Consider the following 16,176-nt stretch of genomic DNA (forward strand, 5'->3'; position numbering starts at 1 on the left):
TTCCTTCATCTCTCTAAAACATCTCAAGGGCATCGGGAGAATCAGGGGATGCCACAATGACAGTCAGCCACAAAAATATCCGCATCTTGCCCCTGCAGAAGAAGTCCACGAGGAAGGACCGAAGGTGTGAGAATGCTTGGTTTGAGAGAAGCAAGTAATAACGACATTTCTTAAGAGGTGACGTCTAGTTAACAGCAGTTAGCTACCCAAGCAGAAAGGGTAGAGGAGATGGGAGTGTTGTTGTTGTTTTAACGTTTCTGCAATCTACATCTTTAAACATTCGGCAGCTTGGCGCAGAAGCTGCTCATGCCCATCTTCCACTTGAACCAAAACCCCGGCTGAAGGAAAAATTGATCTCGGAGTTTTTGTATTTGCCCCATGCTCCAAATGGCACTACGATTGCGGTGCTGTTATCTTCTGCCCCGTACTGCATAGCCTTGTGGGACAATGAGAAGAAAGGCAAGAAGTTTTAGTTTCACTCTCAAATCACCAATCTTCAAACAATTTCAGGTGCAACGTTGAGAAATCTGACAATCGTGGTTGTTATTCTAATCCCAGCCCCAAGAGGGAAGCAAGGAGGGAAGGAAGGAATGTAGGAGAGAAGGAAGGGGGGAAGGAAGGAGGAAAGGAAGGGGAAAAGGAAGGAGAGAAGGAGAAAAGAAAGGAGGGAAGGAAGGAAGGAGAGAAGGAGGGAAGGGGAAGGAGGGAGGGAAGGAAGGAGGGGGGGTAGGAGAGAAGAAACGAGGGAAGAAGAAGTAGGACCGTTGTAAGATAAGATGGATCTATGGGATGCTAAGAAAGCAATCTTCAAGTATATTGTCAACTGTAGGGAAAATTGTTATAAATACATATTAATAACAGTTATGAGATCATATAATTGTGAATGTATATATGAAATTGATTTAAAAAAATAATAATCCCAGCCCCAAGTAAAATAGTTAAAGGGTATTTTTAAGGGGGCGGAAATGGGAAGTTGTCATTCTATAGAACAAAAGTGGACTTTGGGATCCTTGGTGCGCTCTGAGCTTGACTGTACTTTTTTTGCAGACATTTCATAACCCTATTAAGTAACATCATAAGAGCACTGATGACGTTACCTAGTTGGGTAATGAAATGTCTGTGGGGAAACAACCAGCCTCGGAGAGCACCAAGGACTCCGCAGTTCAACCCAGAGCTACAAATATTCTCTTCTATTGATAAAGGTGAACTTCTATGATCATGTTCATTTATAAGAATTCCTGGAGATCCAATATTAAGCCGTATCAGGGAGTCTTTTTAGTAACCTCTAAGTAAAATCTAATGGAAGATTTTCCTATTAGGATACCCTCTAGAAAAAGTGGGAAAACTTTTTTTCTGTTTCTAAAACCAAACTCTTCCTTCTGGGTATCTTATGGCAACAGTTATCATCCAGGAGTGAGGAGTCCCCCACAGTCCAAAGGATGAGCAATTTTTCCTGCTCCTTTCTTGCACAATCATGCTGAAGAGCCGTAGGTGCTAGCTGGAAGGATGGCGACATTACCAAAAGAAATAGGGATATTTTTTTTGGCCTTTTTTTTTTCCAAAATATGGTGGGAGCTCAAGAGTGGAAATTCTGTCCTGCTTAAGCCCTCAATTTTGATGAAAACATCATGGGTTTGGGAGGAAGGGAGGGAGGGAGGGAGGGAGGGAGGGAGGGAGGAAGGAAGGAAGGAAGGAAGGATGGATGCTGGGGAAACTGCATGTATTTTACGACTGCCTTACACCAGGGGTGTCAAACTCAATTTCATTGAGGGCCGCACCAGGGTTGTGTTTCACCTCGGGGGGGGGGGGATGGAGGGGCGTGGCCAGGGTAGACGTGGCCAGTTCGATGTCATTCGTGTCGGAGGCATCTGTGGTGGCCTGAGTGCTCAGCCAGCAAAAACGGGCTCCCGAGCTCCATTTTCGGCTGCGACGGCCTCCTGCAAACTCTGCCGGTGAAAATGTAACTCGAGAGGAGCGCACATAGCCCTCCCAGGCTCTGTTTTCGCTGGCAGAGACACTGTGGGCCGGTCCTTCTCTGTTTTCAAGGCAGACCCATGGACCAGATCTAAGCACCCTTTGGGCCGGGATCCAGCCCGTGGGCCTTGAGTCTGCCACCCCTGCCTTAAGACTGTTCCCCCCATTATTTCTAACTTCCAAAATCATACCTATCCATGTTGTTTTAGAATTAACACCACCGCTCTTCAAAGACATGAAAGAAAACTGGCTTTTCTGCTGGCATCAGCTGTAAAAGTTTACAAGAGGATACCTCATCCTTCAATCGTGGGATTCTTGGTGCTCTGAGCTTGGCTGCTTCTGCAGACATTTCAACACAGGGAGCCCTTGACTCATATGACCAGTGGCACAGCAACAGATCTCACCCAAAGGTAATTATGACCCAGTTCCAAAATTTGGACCGCTCTGCACCCAGGTCACATCACGGGATTGCATTTTGGTTGCCTAGCAATCAGCCTGCGTTTACAGCCGTTTGCAGAGTCGCATGACTGCGATAGGCAGTTCTGACAAAAGCCAGTACTTACATCCCATTTATCAGCAAAAGTGCCCCCTAATGAACAAGGGGTTTGCTTCACAAGGGCAGCATTTGCTTAACGACTGTGGCATTCGCTCTACGACACTGCCTTCACTAAAGGATCACCACTAAAAAGGTTTGTCAAAGTGGGTCTCTCAAGTGGTGAAATCTAATTTTTTTTACTACCAGTTCTGTGGGTGTGGCTCGGTGGGCGTGGCTTGGTGGGGTCTTGTGACTATTTAGTCATGTAACTGGGGGATCAAAAGACAAAAACTCACTTTAACAATGTGCTGCTAGAGGAGGGTTGGACTGGATGATCTCCAGGTCCCTTCCAGCCCCGGATTATCCTCTGAAGCTGCATCTAATGCCAGATTTGTAGTCCTTCCTTCCTCTCCTTTTTCCCTCCCTTTCTTTCTTTTTCTTTCTTTCTCCTTTCCTTCTCTCTCTGTCTCTTTCTTTTCCTCTTTCTTTCTCAGCAACCCTCATCCCCCATTTTTGGCCTAGCAGGCTTCAGGAAGCCTGCTGGAGCAAAAATGGACCCCCACCTCCGTTTTTGACCCCATCCCCACCCTGTTTTTGGCCTAGCATGCTTAAAGGAAGCCTGCTGGGAGCAAAAACGGATGGACACACACACACACACACCACGCCCCGTTTTTGGCTGTGCGACGTGCGATCGCTGGAACTTTTTTTTTAATTACTTTTTTTTAGTATTTTTTACTACCGATTCTGTGAACCGGTAGCATTTTTTACTACCCGAACTGGTAGCATTTCACCCCGTGGGTCACTCACATGGCTTTATGACCATTACCACTGTAATGGGCAGGCACCGTCCTAGATTAAGGACTATCTAGACCAGGAATGGGATCCTACCAGTTTAACAACTGGTTCGCGCACACACTCTCGCTTCGCTCACGCGCCTGACACACGCATGTAGAGTTTACAGAGACATCACTTTCCGCATTACTGCTTGCAAAGGAAACAGCTGAGGTGCGGCAATCCACTCTGCTGCGCCTGTCAGCTGGGCTCCTGAAAAGGGAATATAGGTGAGTATAGCGCAGGGATGGGCAGGTGAGCCCAGATGAAAGTCGGAGTGAACCAGTTCGCTCCCAGCTGATAGTCGGAGATACCAGTTCACCCGAACCGCTGCGAACTGGTAGAATCCCACACCTGACCTAGACCCAACTAGGCAACATCAGTGGGAGCATCAACGGTACACTGATGATGTTACCTGCTTGGGTAATGTAATGTCTGCAAGCAAGCAACCAAGCTCAGAGCGCACCATGAATTTCACAGTTCCTCCTTGAGCTACTGATATTCTCTTCCATTGGAATCATCCATGGTGTCCCAGAAAATACAGGTACCATTAGCTGAAAGTTGGCCAGTAACAACTGTTCCCAAAGCAGAAATACCTACCTGCTCAGTAATGATGTGAGCTGCTTCGGTTGGATCATGGCACTGGTTAACAAAATCACAGATCTCCTGGCTGTTTACCATAAAGTTGATGCCATCTGTGGTCAGGACCAAGAAGCTGTCGCTTGTATGATGCAACTAAAGCAACACAAAGTGTATATAAATTATCCAGACTTATGATGCTCTAGTACAGAGCCAAAGAGCCAGCGCTGTCCAAAGACGTCTCCATGGTCATGTGGCCGGCATGACTAAACGCTGAAGGTGTACGGAACACTGTTGCCTTCCCACCAAAGGTGGTTCCTATTTGTCTACCTGCATTTTTACGTGCTTTCGAACTGCTACGTTGGCAGAAGCTGGGACAAGTAACGGGAGCTCACTCCATTACATGGTGCTAGGGATTCGAACCGCCAAACTGCCGACCTTTCTGATTGACAAGTAATGGGTGCTCACTCCGTTACACAGCGCTAGGGATTCGAACCACCGAACTACTGACCTTTCTGATCAAAAGTTTAGCGTCTTGGCCACTGAGCCATCGTGTCCCTGTAAAACTGCTACATAGAGATTAATAATGAAAAAACTTGTTTGGATTCTATTTTTACACAAACTGTCCTAACTTGCTCTTCCTAAACTAAAAATAGGAACACCTATTTAAGTTGGCACACTTCCCAGTTCCAAAGCAGCACGCATCAGATAAGGTTGGATGCAAAACTATATAAATTAGAGCCAACGGTCTCCAACTTTTCTGCTTTGGCCAGAGGGAGGGAAGAGATGGGGGATGATTTCATGCATGCACGCAAGCAGCTTTTACAAATGCAGCATTGCATGCACTCACAAGCTCACCCACCACTTCCACACCCCGGTGCCAAGCGGGCTGCAGCCTGGCACCAGGTCGTGGCCCAGGGATTGGGGACCACTGAATTGGAGCAGTTAAAATACAGAAGTGTTTTAAAAAGTTGGCTCAAGCCACTCAAGAAAAATTATCAAATCACTAGTTGGTCCTGTACCCATTGGAGACCTACTGTTGTTATTAGGTACATCTTTCAGATGAAAAATATTTGCCTATTCCTGATTAAGTTTCTGAATTCTGCAGGGTGGTCTACTTGTAGGTACATATGTATCTAGATCCATATCACACTCACACATCACTAGGGGCACTATATGTATACACTGCCCACTGTGTTATTCTCCATTTTAGATGAGCAATACAATAGCAGAGTTGGAAGGGACCTTGGAGGTCTTCTAGTCCAACCCCCTGCCTAGGCAGGAAACCCTATACCATTTCAGACAAATGGCTATCCAACATCTTCTTAAAGACTTCCGGTGTTGGGGCATTCACAACTTCTGGAGGCAATTCTGTTCTACTGATTAATTGTTCTAACTGCCAGGAAATTTCTCCTCAGTTCTAAGTTGCTTCTCTCCTTGATTAGTTTCTACCCATTGCTTCTTGTCCTACCCTAAGATGCTTTGGAGAATAGCTTGACTCCCTCTTCTTTGTGGCAGCCCCTGAGATATTGGAACACTGCTCTAGTGTCTTCCCTAGTCCTTCTTTTCATTAAACTAGACATACCCAGTTCCTGCAACCGTTCTTGATATGTTTTAGTCTCCAGTCCCCTAATTGCTCTTCTCTGCACTCTTTCTAGAGTCTCCACATCTTTTCTACATCGTAGCAACCAAAACTGAATGCAGTATTCCAAGTGTGGCCTTACCAAGGCATTATAAAGTGGTATTAACACTTCACATGATCTTGATTCTATCCCCCTGTTTATGCAGTCTAGAACTGTGTTGGCTTTTTTGGCAGCTGCTGCCCACGGCTGGCTCAAATTTAAATGGTTGTCCACTAGGACTCCAAGATCCCTCTCACAATTACTATTATTGAGCAAGGTGCCACCTATACTGTACCTGTGCATTTCGGGTACAGTATAGGTGGTACCTTGCTCAATGTTATACAAGTATACAATGAGGCAATGAAGCTCAAATATAAATAAAATTCTCAATCCAAGATGTAAGCAATAACTTACTCAGTGCTGCCTAAACAGACATCCCATACAACTACTGTGTTTGTACCAAATCAGCTTTCAATAAGCTGCCACAGTGGCACAGTGGTTAGATTGCAGTACTGCAGGCTATTTCTGCTGCCTGCCGGCTGCCTGCAATTTAGCAGTTCAAATCTCACCAGGCTCAAGGTTGACTCAGCCTTCCATCCTTCTGAGGTGGGTAAAATAAGGACCCAAATTGTTGGGGGCAATAAGCTGATTCTGTAAACCGCTTAGAGAGGGCTGCAAAAGCACTGTGAAGCGGTATATAAGTCTAAGTGCTATTGCTATGGCACTTTCAGAGGCGCAAAAGAAGGCATACTACACAACCGCTTACCTGCACCCGTTTCGTTTCAGGTTCTGCAATCACACCACAATTCTTAAGATCCAAATCTCCAATACTCCGGGTCATTGCAAGTCTGCCGTTCACATGGGGTTGCCCCAAACTGTTCCAGGCGACGAAGCCACCACACTTCCTGATTCTTTAAAAATAAAATACAGAACAACAGCTACCATCGTGCAGGTTATGTTTCGACAAACAATTCACACAATAATTTTACTCCAAGAATTCTGGCCAATCCTCCCATTTCTACAACTTCAAAAGACATCTCTTTAAAACTGGGGGGAGAAAAATGAAGCCCAAGGGGACATATTTTGCAGAGGTACCTTTCCTTCTCATCCTTCCGTTCTGGAGTATGGTCAATGGTCAGTTTCTCGGCTTTTCCTTTGCGGCATAGCAGCGCACGGCTATCGCCCACACTGGCTACCACCAGCTCAATGCCATCTCGCAGCAGGGCCACCGTTGCTGTGCTCCCAGTATTCAGCAAGGTAGCTATAAGTGTCACACAGAGAGAAAGGTAATCAGCACCTGAGCCCCCAAACTTGCCTACGGCATAATTTCTTCAGCTTTAGAACAGCATGAATTCTGCTAACTCCAGTAAAGAGCCCCTGCTTGAAACTATTTAAAGCTCTGAAGACAGGAAAGGATGGAGGGAGCAAAGAGAAACACAACACGGCTTCATGCAAAGGGAAAGATGGTTATTAGCTAACAAGGTCACAAGATACTAAAATGTACCAATAGCAACAGCGCTTGGACTTACCCACAGTGCTTTAAAGCACTGAGTGGTTTACAAATGTCAGCATATCTGGGTCCTCCTTTTACCGACCTCAGAAGGATGGAAGGCTGAATCAAGCAGGTGAGGATCGAACTCCTGGCGTGTGGGCAAAGTTAGCCTGCAATACTGCATTCTAACCACTGAACCACCAAGGCTCTTCAACGTTAAGTTGAATGTTAAGTTATAGGGCACATTTCCCCTCCCAAGGGCATACATCCTATAAAGTCCTTAATTCTTAGAAGACAGAAATAGACAATCTGGGGCTGTAGAGCAGGGGTCTCCAACCTTGGCAACTTTAAGACTTTAACAATTTGGGACCTCATTTTACCCACCTCGGAAAGATGGAAGTCAACCTTGAGCCTGGTGAGTTTTGAATTGCCAAATTGCAGGCAGGCAGCAGAAGTAGCCTGCAATACTGCATTCTAACCACTGCGCCACTCAGCATATTTGAGATTTATTGCCCTGCCGCATGGGAACTAAAGGCAGGAATTTCAAGTTGCTTTGTCAAGGGAGAAGAAGGATGTAATTTGACGGAGCATGTGGTTTCTATGCAGAGGTTAATTGGATCTCCAATTAAAAAGATCTCAATGGTTTGTTATTCCCAGCCTGAATAGAGAATGCTGGGTTTTGGTCGCCAAATAATATGACTATATTGGATCCGCCTTTGGAATGTTCACATGCTACTTTATTACCCTCATTGACAAACCGCAATGGTTAAGTTTAGACAACACATCAAACCCAAGCAAAACAAATTACATTGTGGTGCAGAACTAAGTTCTTGTATTCCATTCATAAAATCAAAGATTTGGAAGGAGGAATCCATATGAAACCACCCACGAATGAGACACTGTCCATCTTCCTTGTACTAGAGCAGGGGTCTCCAACCTTGACAACTTGAAGACTTGTGGACTTCAACTCCCAGAGTTCCTCAGCCGGCTGAGGAACTCTGGGAGTTGAAGTCCACAAGTCTTCAAGTTGCCAAGGTTGGAGACCCCCGCGCTAGGGCACATATGAACCCCAAAGACTTCCAAACCATTTTTTAGTCTTTTATGGACTCTGGCTAGGGTTACACTTTCCCTGAACAAACAAATCTGAGCTTGAGGGAGGGTCCTTCAGGGCTACCGCTTGACTAGTAGAAGCCAGTGGCCAGGATTTTCTCAACTTAATCAAGTCCATTCGTTGTGGCTCTGTGTGGAACAGCGAGCCTTGGCCAGAGTGACTCATGCTTTTAAGACTGCTGCAGAATACTATACCTGGGGCTGCTTCTGAAAACTGCTTGGAAAGCTACAGCTGGTGCATAGAAGGCAGCTGGGTGAAAGCCACTCTGGCAGCATAGTAATTGCTGTATTGTTTACTGCTTACCAGTAGGTTACCAAGTGCTATTCAAATTACAAATCTGATGTAGAATTTAAATGAAGTGGGAAGAAATAACAAGATACCGTATTTTTCAGAGTATAAGACGCAAAAAAGAGGCTGAAAATCTGGGTGCATCTTATACACTGAATACAGCATTTTTTGCCTCCCGAAACCCCACCCTCTTTACCCAAATGGCCATGCATAACCTTTAGGAGCCTTGCAGAGTGTTCTTGGGGTCTGGGAAGGGCAGAAATGAGGAAAAAATGGCCATTTTGTCCCCCCCCCCAGCCCCCAGGAGCACGCTACAAGCCTCCTAAAGGCTATGCATGCTCTTTTTTTGACAAAAAACACCCATTTTTGGAAAAACGGGCCATTTTGGGGAGGTCTGCAGAGTGCAAAAACTTTTTTTTTTTAAATTGGCCTCTTCAAAACCTTGGTGCGTCTTATACTCTGAAAAATACGGTACTCGGGTCCCTGGTTTATTTGAAAGGACTGTATCTTCCAAACAGATTCAATACATCCTGGGGAGATTTAAAAAAATATGCATGAAGCCTTGTTGTGCGATGCAAACTCCACAGGTTCAAGAAACAAAAAAAAAAGGAAAGAACATTGAGATACATTCCTAGAACACTACTACTCCTCCTATTTAAAACAGGTATTTTAAATAGCTCTTCGATAATGTCCTTGAGTTTTATGTAAGACCGACAATTTCCAGGGAGGTAAGTTTTCTTCCTCCACTGATGCAGGCCATTTATTAATAAAAATAATTATTTTTCCTGATTGTTTTTACAGCACATATTTGAGGCTAACTTAATGATGCATCAAGCCGCCCACCAACCAAATCTTACTAGCAAAAAAGTATGCTTATATGATTTCAATGTTTCGTTATTGTGAAATGAAGAGAATGAATGTGCTTTTACAGGCAATAAAGAGAGGTGAGAAAAGAAATAGGGCAAACAGAACTTTGAGACAGGCAATTTGAACCTTTTTTTTTTGCTCTCCGTAAAATACCTGTTTTAATCAGTGAGTAAAACACTGTGAGAAGACAGTTGCTTTCTTCCCTTCAATCCCCTTCAATGCTTAAAGTCTCAGGACCACCAAAAATCACCCCAGTTGATTCCTTGTTTTTGGAAATGCTGCTTCCAATAGAATCCCTTTCTTCCATGGTATAAATCAACAGTCACCCACATATGTTAAACTACCATCTCCTGCAAGGGCAGCCTAGTTAGGGATGATCAGAATAGCAATTGCACTTAAGACTTATATACTGCTTCACAGTGCTTTACAGCACTCTCTAAGCAATGCATAAAGCAGTGATGGCAAACCTTTTAGGCACCGAGTGCTCAAATTGCAAGGCGCATGTGTGAACATGGGGCTCTACATGGGGCTGCCCTTGAAGAGTGTTCGAAGACTTCAGTTAGTCCAGAACGCAGCCGCGCGAGCGATTGTGGGTGCACCCAGGTACACCCACGTCACACCTATCCTCCGTGAGCTGCACTGGCTACCCATTAGTCTCCAAATCCGCTTCAAGGTGCTGGTCGCTACCTATAAAGCCCTACATGGCATCGGACCTGGGTACCTGAGAGACCGCCTCCTGCCGATTACCTCCCATAGACCGATCAGATCTCACAGGTTAAGTCTCCTACGGATTCCATCCGCCAGCCAATGTCAGCTGGCGATCCCCCGGGGAGAGCCTTCTCTGTTGCAGCTCCAGCCCTCTGGAATGATCTCCCTGTCGAGATCCGGACCCTTACGACCCTCCTGGCTTTCCGCAAAGCCACCAAGTCCTGGCTGCTCCAGCAGGCCAGCGGGGCTGTGAAACATCCAGCCCCGCGGAAATTGTGAAGGTTGTGGTTTTGTTTTTAAAGTGTTGTCTTTGTCTAGTCTTCCCCCTTCCCTTGTCTATTGTGAGCCGCCCAGAGTCCTTCGGGAGTGGGCGGCATACAAGACAAATAAATACAAATACAACATGCACGCATGCGCAGCAGAGACCCGAAGACCAGCTGGCTGGCAGGAGGCAACACTGGCAACTCTGCCAGAGATGAGATCTTTTTCTTTCGTGAGTTTGTGTTTTGCCGTTTGCAGGGAAACAGAAGCGCACGAAAGAAACGCCACGGGGAGCTGAGCGACGGCGCGCATGCCCACAGAGAGGGCTCTACGTGCCACCTGTCGCACGAGTGCCATAGGTTCACCATCATGGGTATAGAGTCAGCCTATTGCCCCCAACAATCTGGGTCCTCATTTTACCCATCTCGTAACGATGGAAGACTGAGTCAACCTTGAGCTGTTCAGGATCGAACTCCTGGCAGTGGGCAGAGTCAGCCTGCAATACTGCATTCTAACCACTACACCCAAACAGCTCCAGAATGGTAGTCCAACATCTCTGAAGGGCACTGGGTTAGGGGAAGGTCAGTCTAACTGCTGGACATGTGTAACTAATGGGACTTATTTTTTTCATACGTTTCAGACTGCATGGGAGATCCGAACGTCCTCCATTTAAAGCAGCTGAGAAGAAAATGGCAGATATAATTAATGATTTTGCCACAGAAAACACACTCACATTTTTCAGGGTCAGGATAATGCTTCACACTGACTCTATCAATGGCAATTAAAAAGTATTAATTCTTGGATCAGGGCTAATTATCTGGTTGCATTCATGCCTGTCACTAAACCTTGATGCTCCAATTTCTCTTCAAATTAACACTATGAATTCCATTTTCCCTCCTCTCTGAGGTTGCCAATGCAACAGCATTAGGAAATTGGACGACTTGCAATAGGTTTACACATGATGCAAAATTGTTAGATTAGCCATTGTTCACACAATAGTTTAACAGCCTTAAGCCCTAATTTACAAAATAGGCTAAATCGTACAGGTATACAAAACATTCTGAGCAAATATGAACACTGATGTAATATTATGAGAATCCAGTCAATATGTGAAAGCTTCAGAAAGTAAACTATGGATTAGGACAAAATGTGTTGGCTCAGTCTAAGTATACTATTTTTAGAGACCTGTAGGAACTACTCATGGAGCTAACGCATCCACAGAACTTCCACATCACACCCTGTTGTTACCAGGGTTAGATAAGATATCAATGAAGTCCTGGGACCAATATTATGAATGCTTTTTCCAGTGAAACCAATTGTTCTCTTTTTATCACATTTGGGGGGATTTGTTTCAGATAGTATTTTTAAGATCAACTGGGTTGTTTTCAAATGACGAGTTCTTACAGGAGGGGAGTCAAACCCGATTTCATTGAGGGGTGCATCAGGGTTGTGTTTGACCTTGGGAGGTTGGGGTAGGCGTGGCCGGGGTGGGCATGGCCAGCTGGATGCCACTTGTGTCGGGATCCCTGTAGTGGCCCGAGCTCTCTGCCAGCGAAAACGGGCTCTCAAGCTCTTCCTGCAACACTCTGCCAGCGAAAACAGAGCTTGGGAGTGCCACTTGCAGCCATCACAAGCTCCGTTTTCAGCTGCAATAGCTTCCTGAAACCCTCTGCCAGGGAAAACCGAGCTCGGGAGGGCTGAGTGCAGCCCTCCCGAGCTCCATTTTCTCTAGCAGAGGCACTGAGGGCCGGTCCTTCACTGTTTCCAGAACGGCCCCTCAGGCCAGATCTAACCACCCCATGGGCCAGATCTGGCCTTGAGTTTGACACCCTTGTCTTACAGGGTCACAAAAAAGAATGGAAATTTCTTACTTTATATGTACCAAAGTGACTTTTCAAAAAGTAACTGGACTTTTTTGGGGGGGAGGGGGGAGGTGTTCCCTTGAAAACTGAAAAAGCTTTTTAGATGAGAAGCAAAACATTTTCAAAGGAAAAAGAAACTGAAGAAAGTCCAGTTGTCTTTGGGACGACCATGACCTGGATGATTGAGAAATTTCCATAGATGTTTCATATGTACCTATGAAATGAATGCCAATCCCATGTCTTTAATTTCTACTTTCATTAACATTCTCTTTGTCCTATAAGATTGGATACGAGCAAGACTTATTTAATGTGGATAATATATTAAAGGTAAAGGTTCCCGTCGCATATATATGCTAGTCGTTCTCGACTCTAGGGGGCGGTGCTCATCTCCATTTCAAAGCTGAAGAGCCAATGCTGTCCAAAGACGTCTCCATGGTCATGTGGCCGGCATGACTCAACGCAGAGGGTGCACGGAACAATGTTACCTTCCCACCAAAGGTGGCTCCTATTTTTCTACGTGTGTTTTTTATGTTCTTTCAAACTGCTAGGTTGGCAGAAGCTGAGAAAGGAGCTTGCTCCGTTACGTGGCGCTAGGGATTCAAACCACCGAACTGCCGACCTTTCTAATCGACAAGTTCAGCGTCTTAGCCACTGAGCCACCCCTGGATAACATATTAAAGAATTTTAAAAACACCCATGGAAAGTATCAAATTAAGGATGGTGACTATAGCGAGGAAATTTAGATCCACTTCAGGTGTGGCTTAAAACAGTCTTCACAGGATACAAGTTCTACTGGCATGAAAAGAAACACAGCAAGACTACTGCAATGTGCTCTACATGGGGCAGCCCTTGAAGAGCATTTGGAGACTTCAACTGGTCCAGAATGCAGCCGCGCGAGCGATTGTGGGTGCACCTCGATACACCCACGTTACACCTATCCTCTGTGAGCTGCACTGACTTCCAATCGGTCTCCGGATACGCTTCAAGGTGCTAGTTATTACTTATAAAGCCCTTCATGGTATTGGACCTGGGTACTTGAGAGACCGCTTGCTGCCAATTACCTCCCAAAGACCCATTAGATCGCACAGGGCCGGCCTCCTCCGGGTTCCATCCACCAGCCAATGCCATCTGGCTACGACACGGGGGAGGGCCTTCTCTGTTGCAGCTCCGGCCCTTTGGAACGAACTCCCCGCGGAGATTCGGACCTCTCTCCCTGCTTTCCGAAAAGCCGTTAAAACCCGGCTGTGTCAGCAGGCCTGGGGTTGATGAGCTCCCCTCCCCTCTCGACAGGTGTGGTTGTTGGTCATTTTAATATGTTTATTTTGTACTTGTATGTTTCCCCTTCCCGCTTAAGTTGTTCGCCGCCCTGAGTCCCTTTTAGGGAATAGGGCGGCATATAAATAAAATAAAACTTAAACTTAAACTTAAACATCTAACCAGCAACAGTTCCAAAATCAAGGAATCATCATATCATGAATCAAAATCAGGTGTGCTTATCTCCAAGTGCATTTTTAAAAAAGCTCACTACACAGCTTACTTTAACTTGAAAGGCATAAATATGACATTGGTGGTTTCCCAAACAGCATCCATATATTATCATCTTTAAAAAAATCTTTCAATAGGTATCTTTGCACTCACTGGACATTTTTTAGAGCATGTCATCTCAACTAATGGGACAAAGTGGATGTGGGAACCTTCCAGCAGTCCAGGCTAGGAACCCGCCAGACTCCTTCACCTGGGACCACCATAAGTAGATCTCTTTTTCCACTGGAGCCCAGCATATAGAGTCCCGGGTCTCCAATTCTAGAGCTGTTGGTCGGATACCGTGTCTGCCATAAATCACATGTACACATAGAGGCAAATAGGAAAAATTCACCCAGGAATTGTGCTTTCAAATAAATTCAGAAAACCTGCAACAGCTGGAAGGAAGAGAGCCGCAAAAGAGACATGGGATTCAAACAGTCTTCAAAGCAGTTGTGGGAACAAAGAGGGAGAAAATAATATCGCTTTGAATTTTCTTTCCTACATATTAATTTCCCCCCTAAGCAACCTCATCGATAGAGTTGAGTGCTCACTACTGCTAAATAGTGATAATTTGAAATGTTAAAGTACTTTAAGGTTTTAAAAGCAAACCAAACCAAAGTTTTATTTTTAATACGTAGGCACTTTTATGTACCTTAAGAGGTTTTGCTTTGAGGAGATTTCAAAATACTGGGATAAGAAATCAACGAATGAGATATACATGTGCAACCGAACATGTGTTAAGAATTACAGTTGTGTTCAGACACAAATATCCGATTTCTGTGTGTCTTGTAACTTTCAGCTGGATAGAATCCTTCAGGCCTGTGATTAACTTCACTGTAAAAAGACTCTGCCATTTATACAACAGCATCTTTTTTAAAGAGCAAAATAATTATGGCACTCCAATGGAATTAAAAGCTAAAGGACAACCTGACATTCCTACAAATACAGCTCACTTCAAATTGTAATTAAAACCTCACTAAAAAGAATTAGAAAGCTTGGTTTTAATAAAGTATAACCAAATGATCATTCAAAGGTAGGTTTTCTGCAGCTCTCTCCATTCTTCAATGTTGCAGGTTAACATTTTAAAACTTAAAAACCATGGCTTTTTGACTGACATCTTCTTTAACTAAAAAAACTCAACATTTGTCATCTATTATACTTTCGCCATTTAAGATTAATGTAATTATCATCATAAACATCTTTCTTGGAAACAGGCCATTTAACTGCCCATAATAAAGCAGGGAATACTAAAAACAGCTGGAGGAATAAAAGCTTCTGCTAAGAACTTGCTTCTTGCCATAATGCAAGTCAGCCTCCCCAAACTGATGGACATCCACTCTCCATAATTCACAAATGTGAACGCTTATTAAGCTGCCTTGATGGCGAGATGGGCGTGATACAAATTTAATAAATAAATGAACACAATCTTGTGAATTGCGTGAGTCGAAGAACAATGCATATATAGCCCTACCAGATTGAAAGAGAGCTGGTGTAAAGGATCCACATGTGGGCTGAGAGGAATTTTCTTTCCCAAAGGTTTAACAGGTCAAACATACCAATGGAAGATTATTTCTGTGCTCTATAGAGGTTTTTGGTCTCCTTGTGATCTTAACACTTCCCGCCTCCCCCCATTTATCCAGCCCAATCAAAGCTTAAAAGGTTTTTCTAGCATTATGCCCAGCATCTGTGACATGTACATCTGAAGATGGAACTGTTTCAGAGGTGGGATAGACAGCTTTTATTTATTTATGTCTGAAATGAAGTTTCCCTTAAGGTCTTCAAATAGGTTTCCTTTCCAGGGTTGCAGTTAGAGTCATGTGAAAAAAGAAAATACACCTTATTTGAATTCTGTGGTTTTACATATCAACAGATTAACAGAGTTGGAAGGGAATTTGTAGGCCATCCAATACACACACACACACACACACACACACACACACGCTCAAGCAGGAGACCCTACACCATTTCTGACAAATAGCAGTCCAATCTCTTCTTGAAAGTCTCAAGTGATGAAGCTCCCACAACTTCCGAAGGCAACGTCTGTTCCATTGGTTGATTATTCTCATTGTCAGAAAGTTCCTCCTTGTTTCTAGGTTGAATCTCTCCTTGGTCAGTTTCCATCCATTGTTCCTTGCCTGGCCTTCAGGTGCTTTGGAAAATAGCTTGACCCCCCCTCCTCTCTGTGGCAGGCCCTCAAATATTGGAAGATTGCTACCATGTCTCCTTTGGTCCTTCTCTTCACTAGACTAGCCATGCCCAGTTCCTGCAACCTTTCATCGTAGGTTTTAGCCTTCAGTCCCCTAATTATCCTGGTTGCTCTTCTCTGCACGTTTTCTAGAGGCTCAGCATCTTTTTTATAGCGTGGTGAACAAAACCGGTTGCAGTACTCTAGGTGTGGTCTTACTAGGGCTTTATAGAGTGGTATTAGTATCAGACATAGTAAAAACCATCTGGTCCTTAACAGTTCTTAAAAGTAGGTACATACAACCTTAGATGAGCAACAACACACGACATTTTACACC

At 44.6% G+C, this 16,176-nt stretch overlaps 1 protein-coding gene across 2 annotated transcripts in view; it reads right to left on the reverse strand.

Annotated features, from left to right (window-relative positions):
* PPM1K (protein phosphatase, Mg2+/Mn2+ dependent 1K) overlaps positions 1-16,176 on the reverse strand; it is a 32,609-nt gene that overhangs the window by 323 nt on the left and 16,110 nt on the right. For both annotated transcript variants that reach the window (XM_014063788.2, XM_087724099.1), the window contains 4 exons: positions 6,637-6,802; positions 6,308-6,452; positions 3,941-4,075; positions 1-436 (listed from right to left, as the gene is read on the reverse strand). The exon at positions 1-436 is cut by the window's left edge and continues 323 nt beyond it. In XM_014063788.2, the coding sequence (XP_013919263.2) occupies positions 305-436; positions 3,941-4,075; positions 6,308-6,452; positions 6,637-6,802 (578 nt within the window). In that variant the 3' untranslated portion in view covers positions 1-304. The remainder of the gene's footprint in view (positions 437-3,940; positions 4,076-6,307; positions 6,453-6,636; positions 6,803-16,176) is intronic.

The sequence above is a fragment of the Thamnophis sirtalis genome, unplaced genomic scaffold (assembly GCF_051295495.1).
Source record: "Thamnophis sirtalis isolate CommonGarterSnake01/CBP01778 unplaced genomic scaffold, rThaSir2_p1.2 scaffold_10, whole genome shotgun sequence".
Taxonomy (NCBI): domain Eukaryota; kingdom Metazoa; phylum Chordata; class Lepidosauria; order Squamata; family Natricidae; genus Thamnophis; species Thamnophis sirtalis.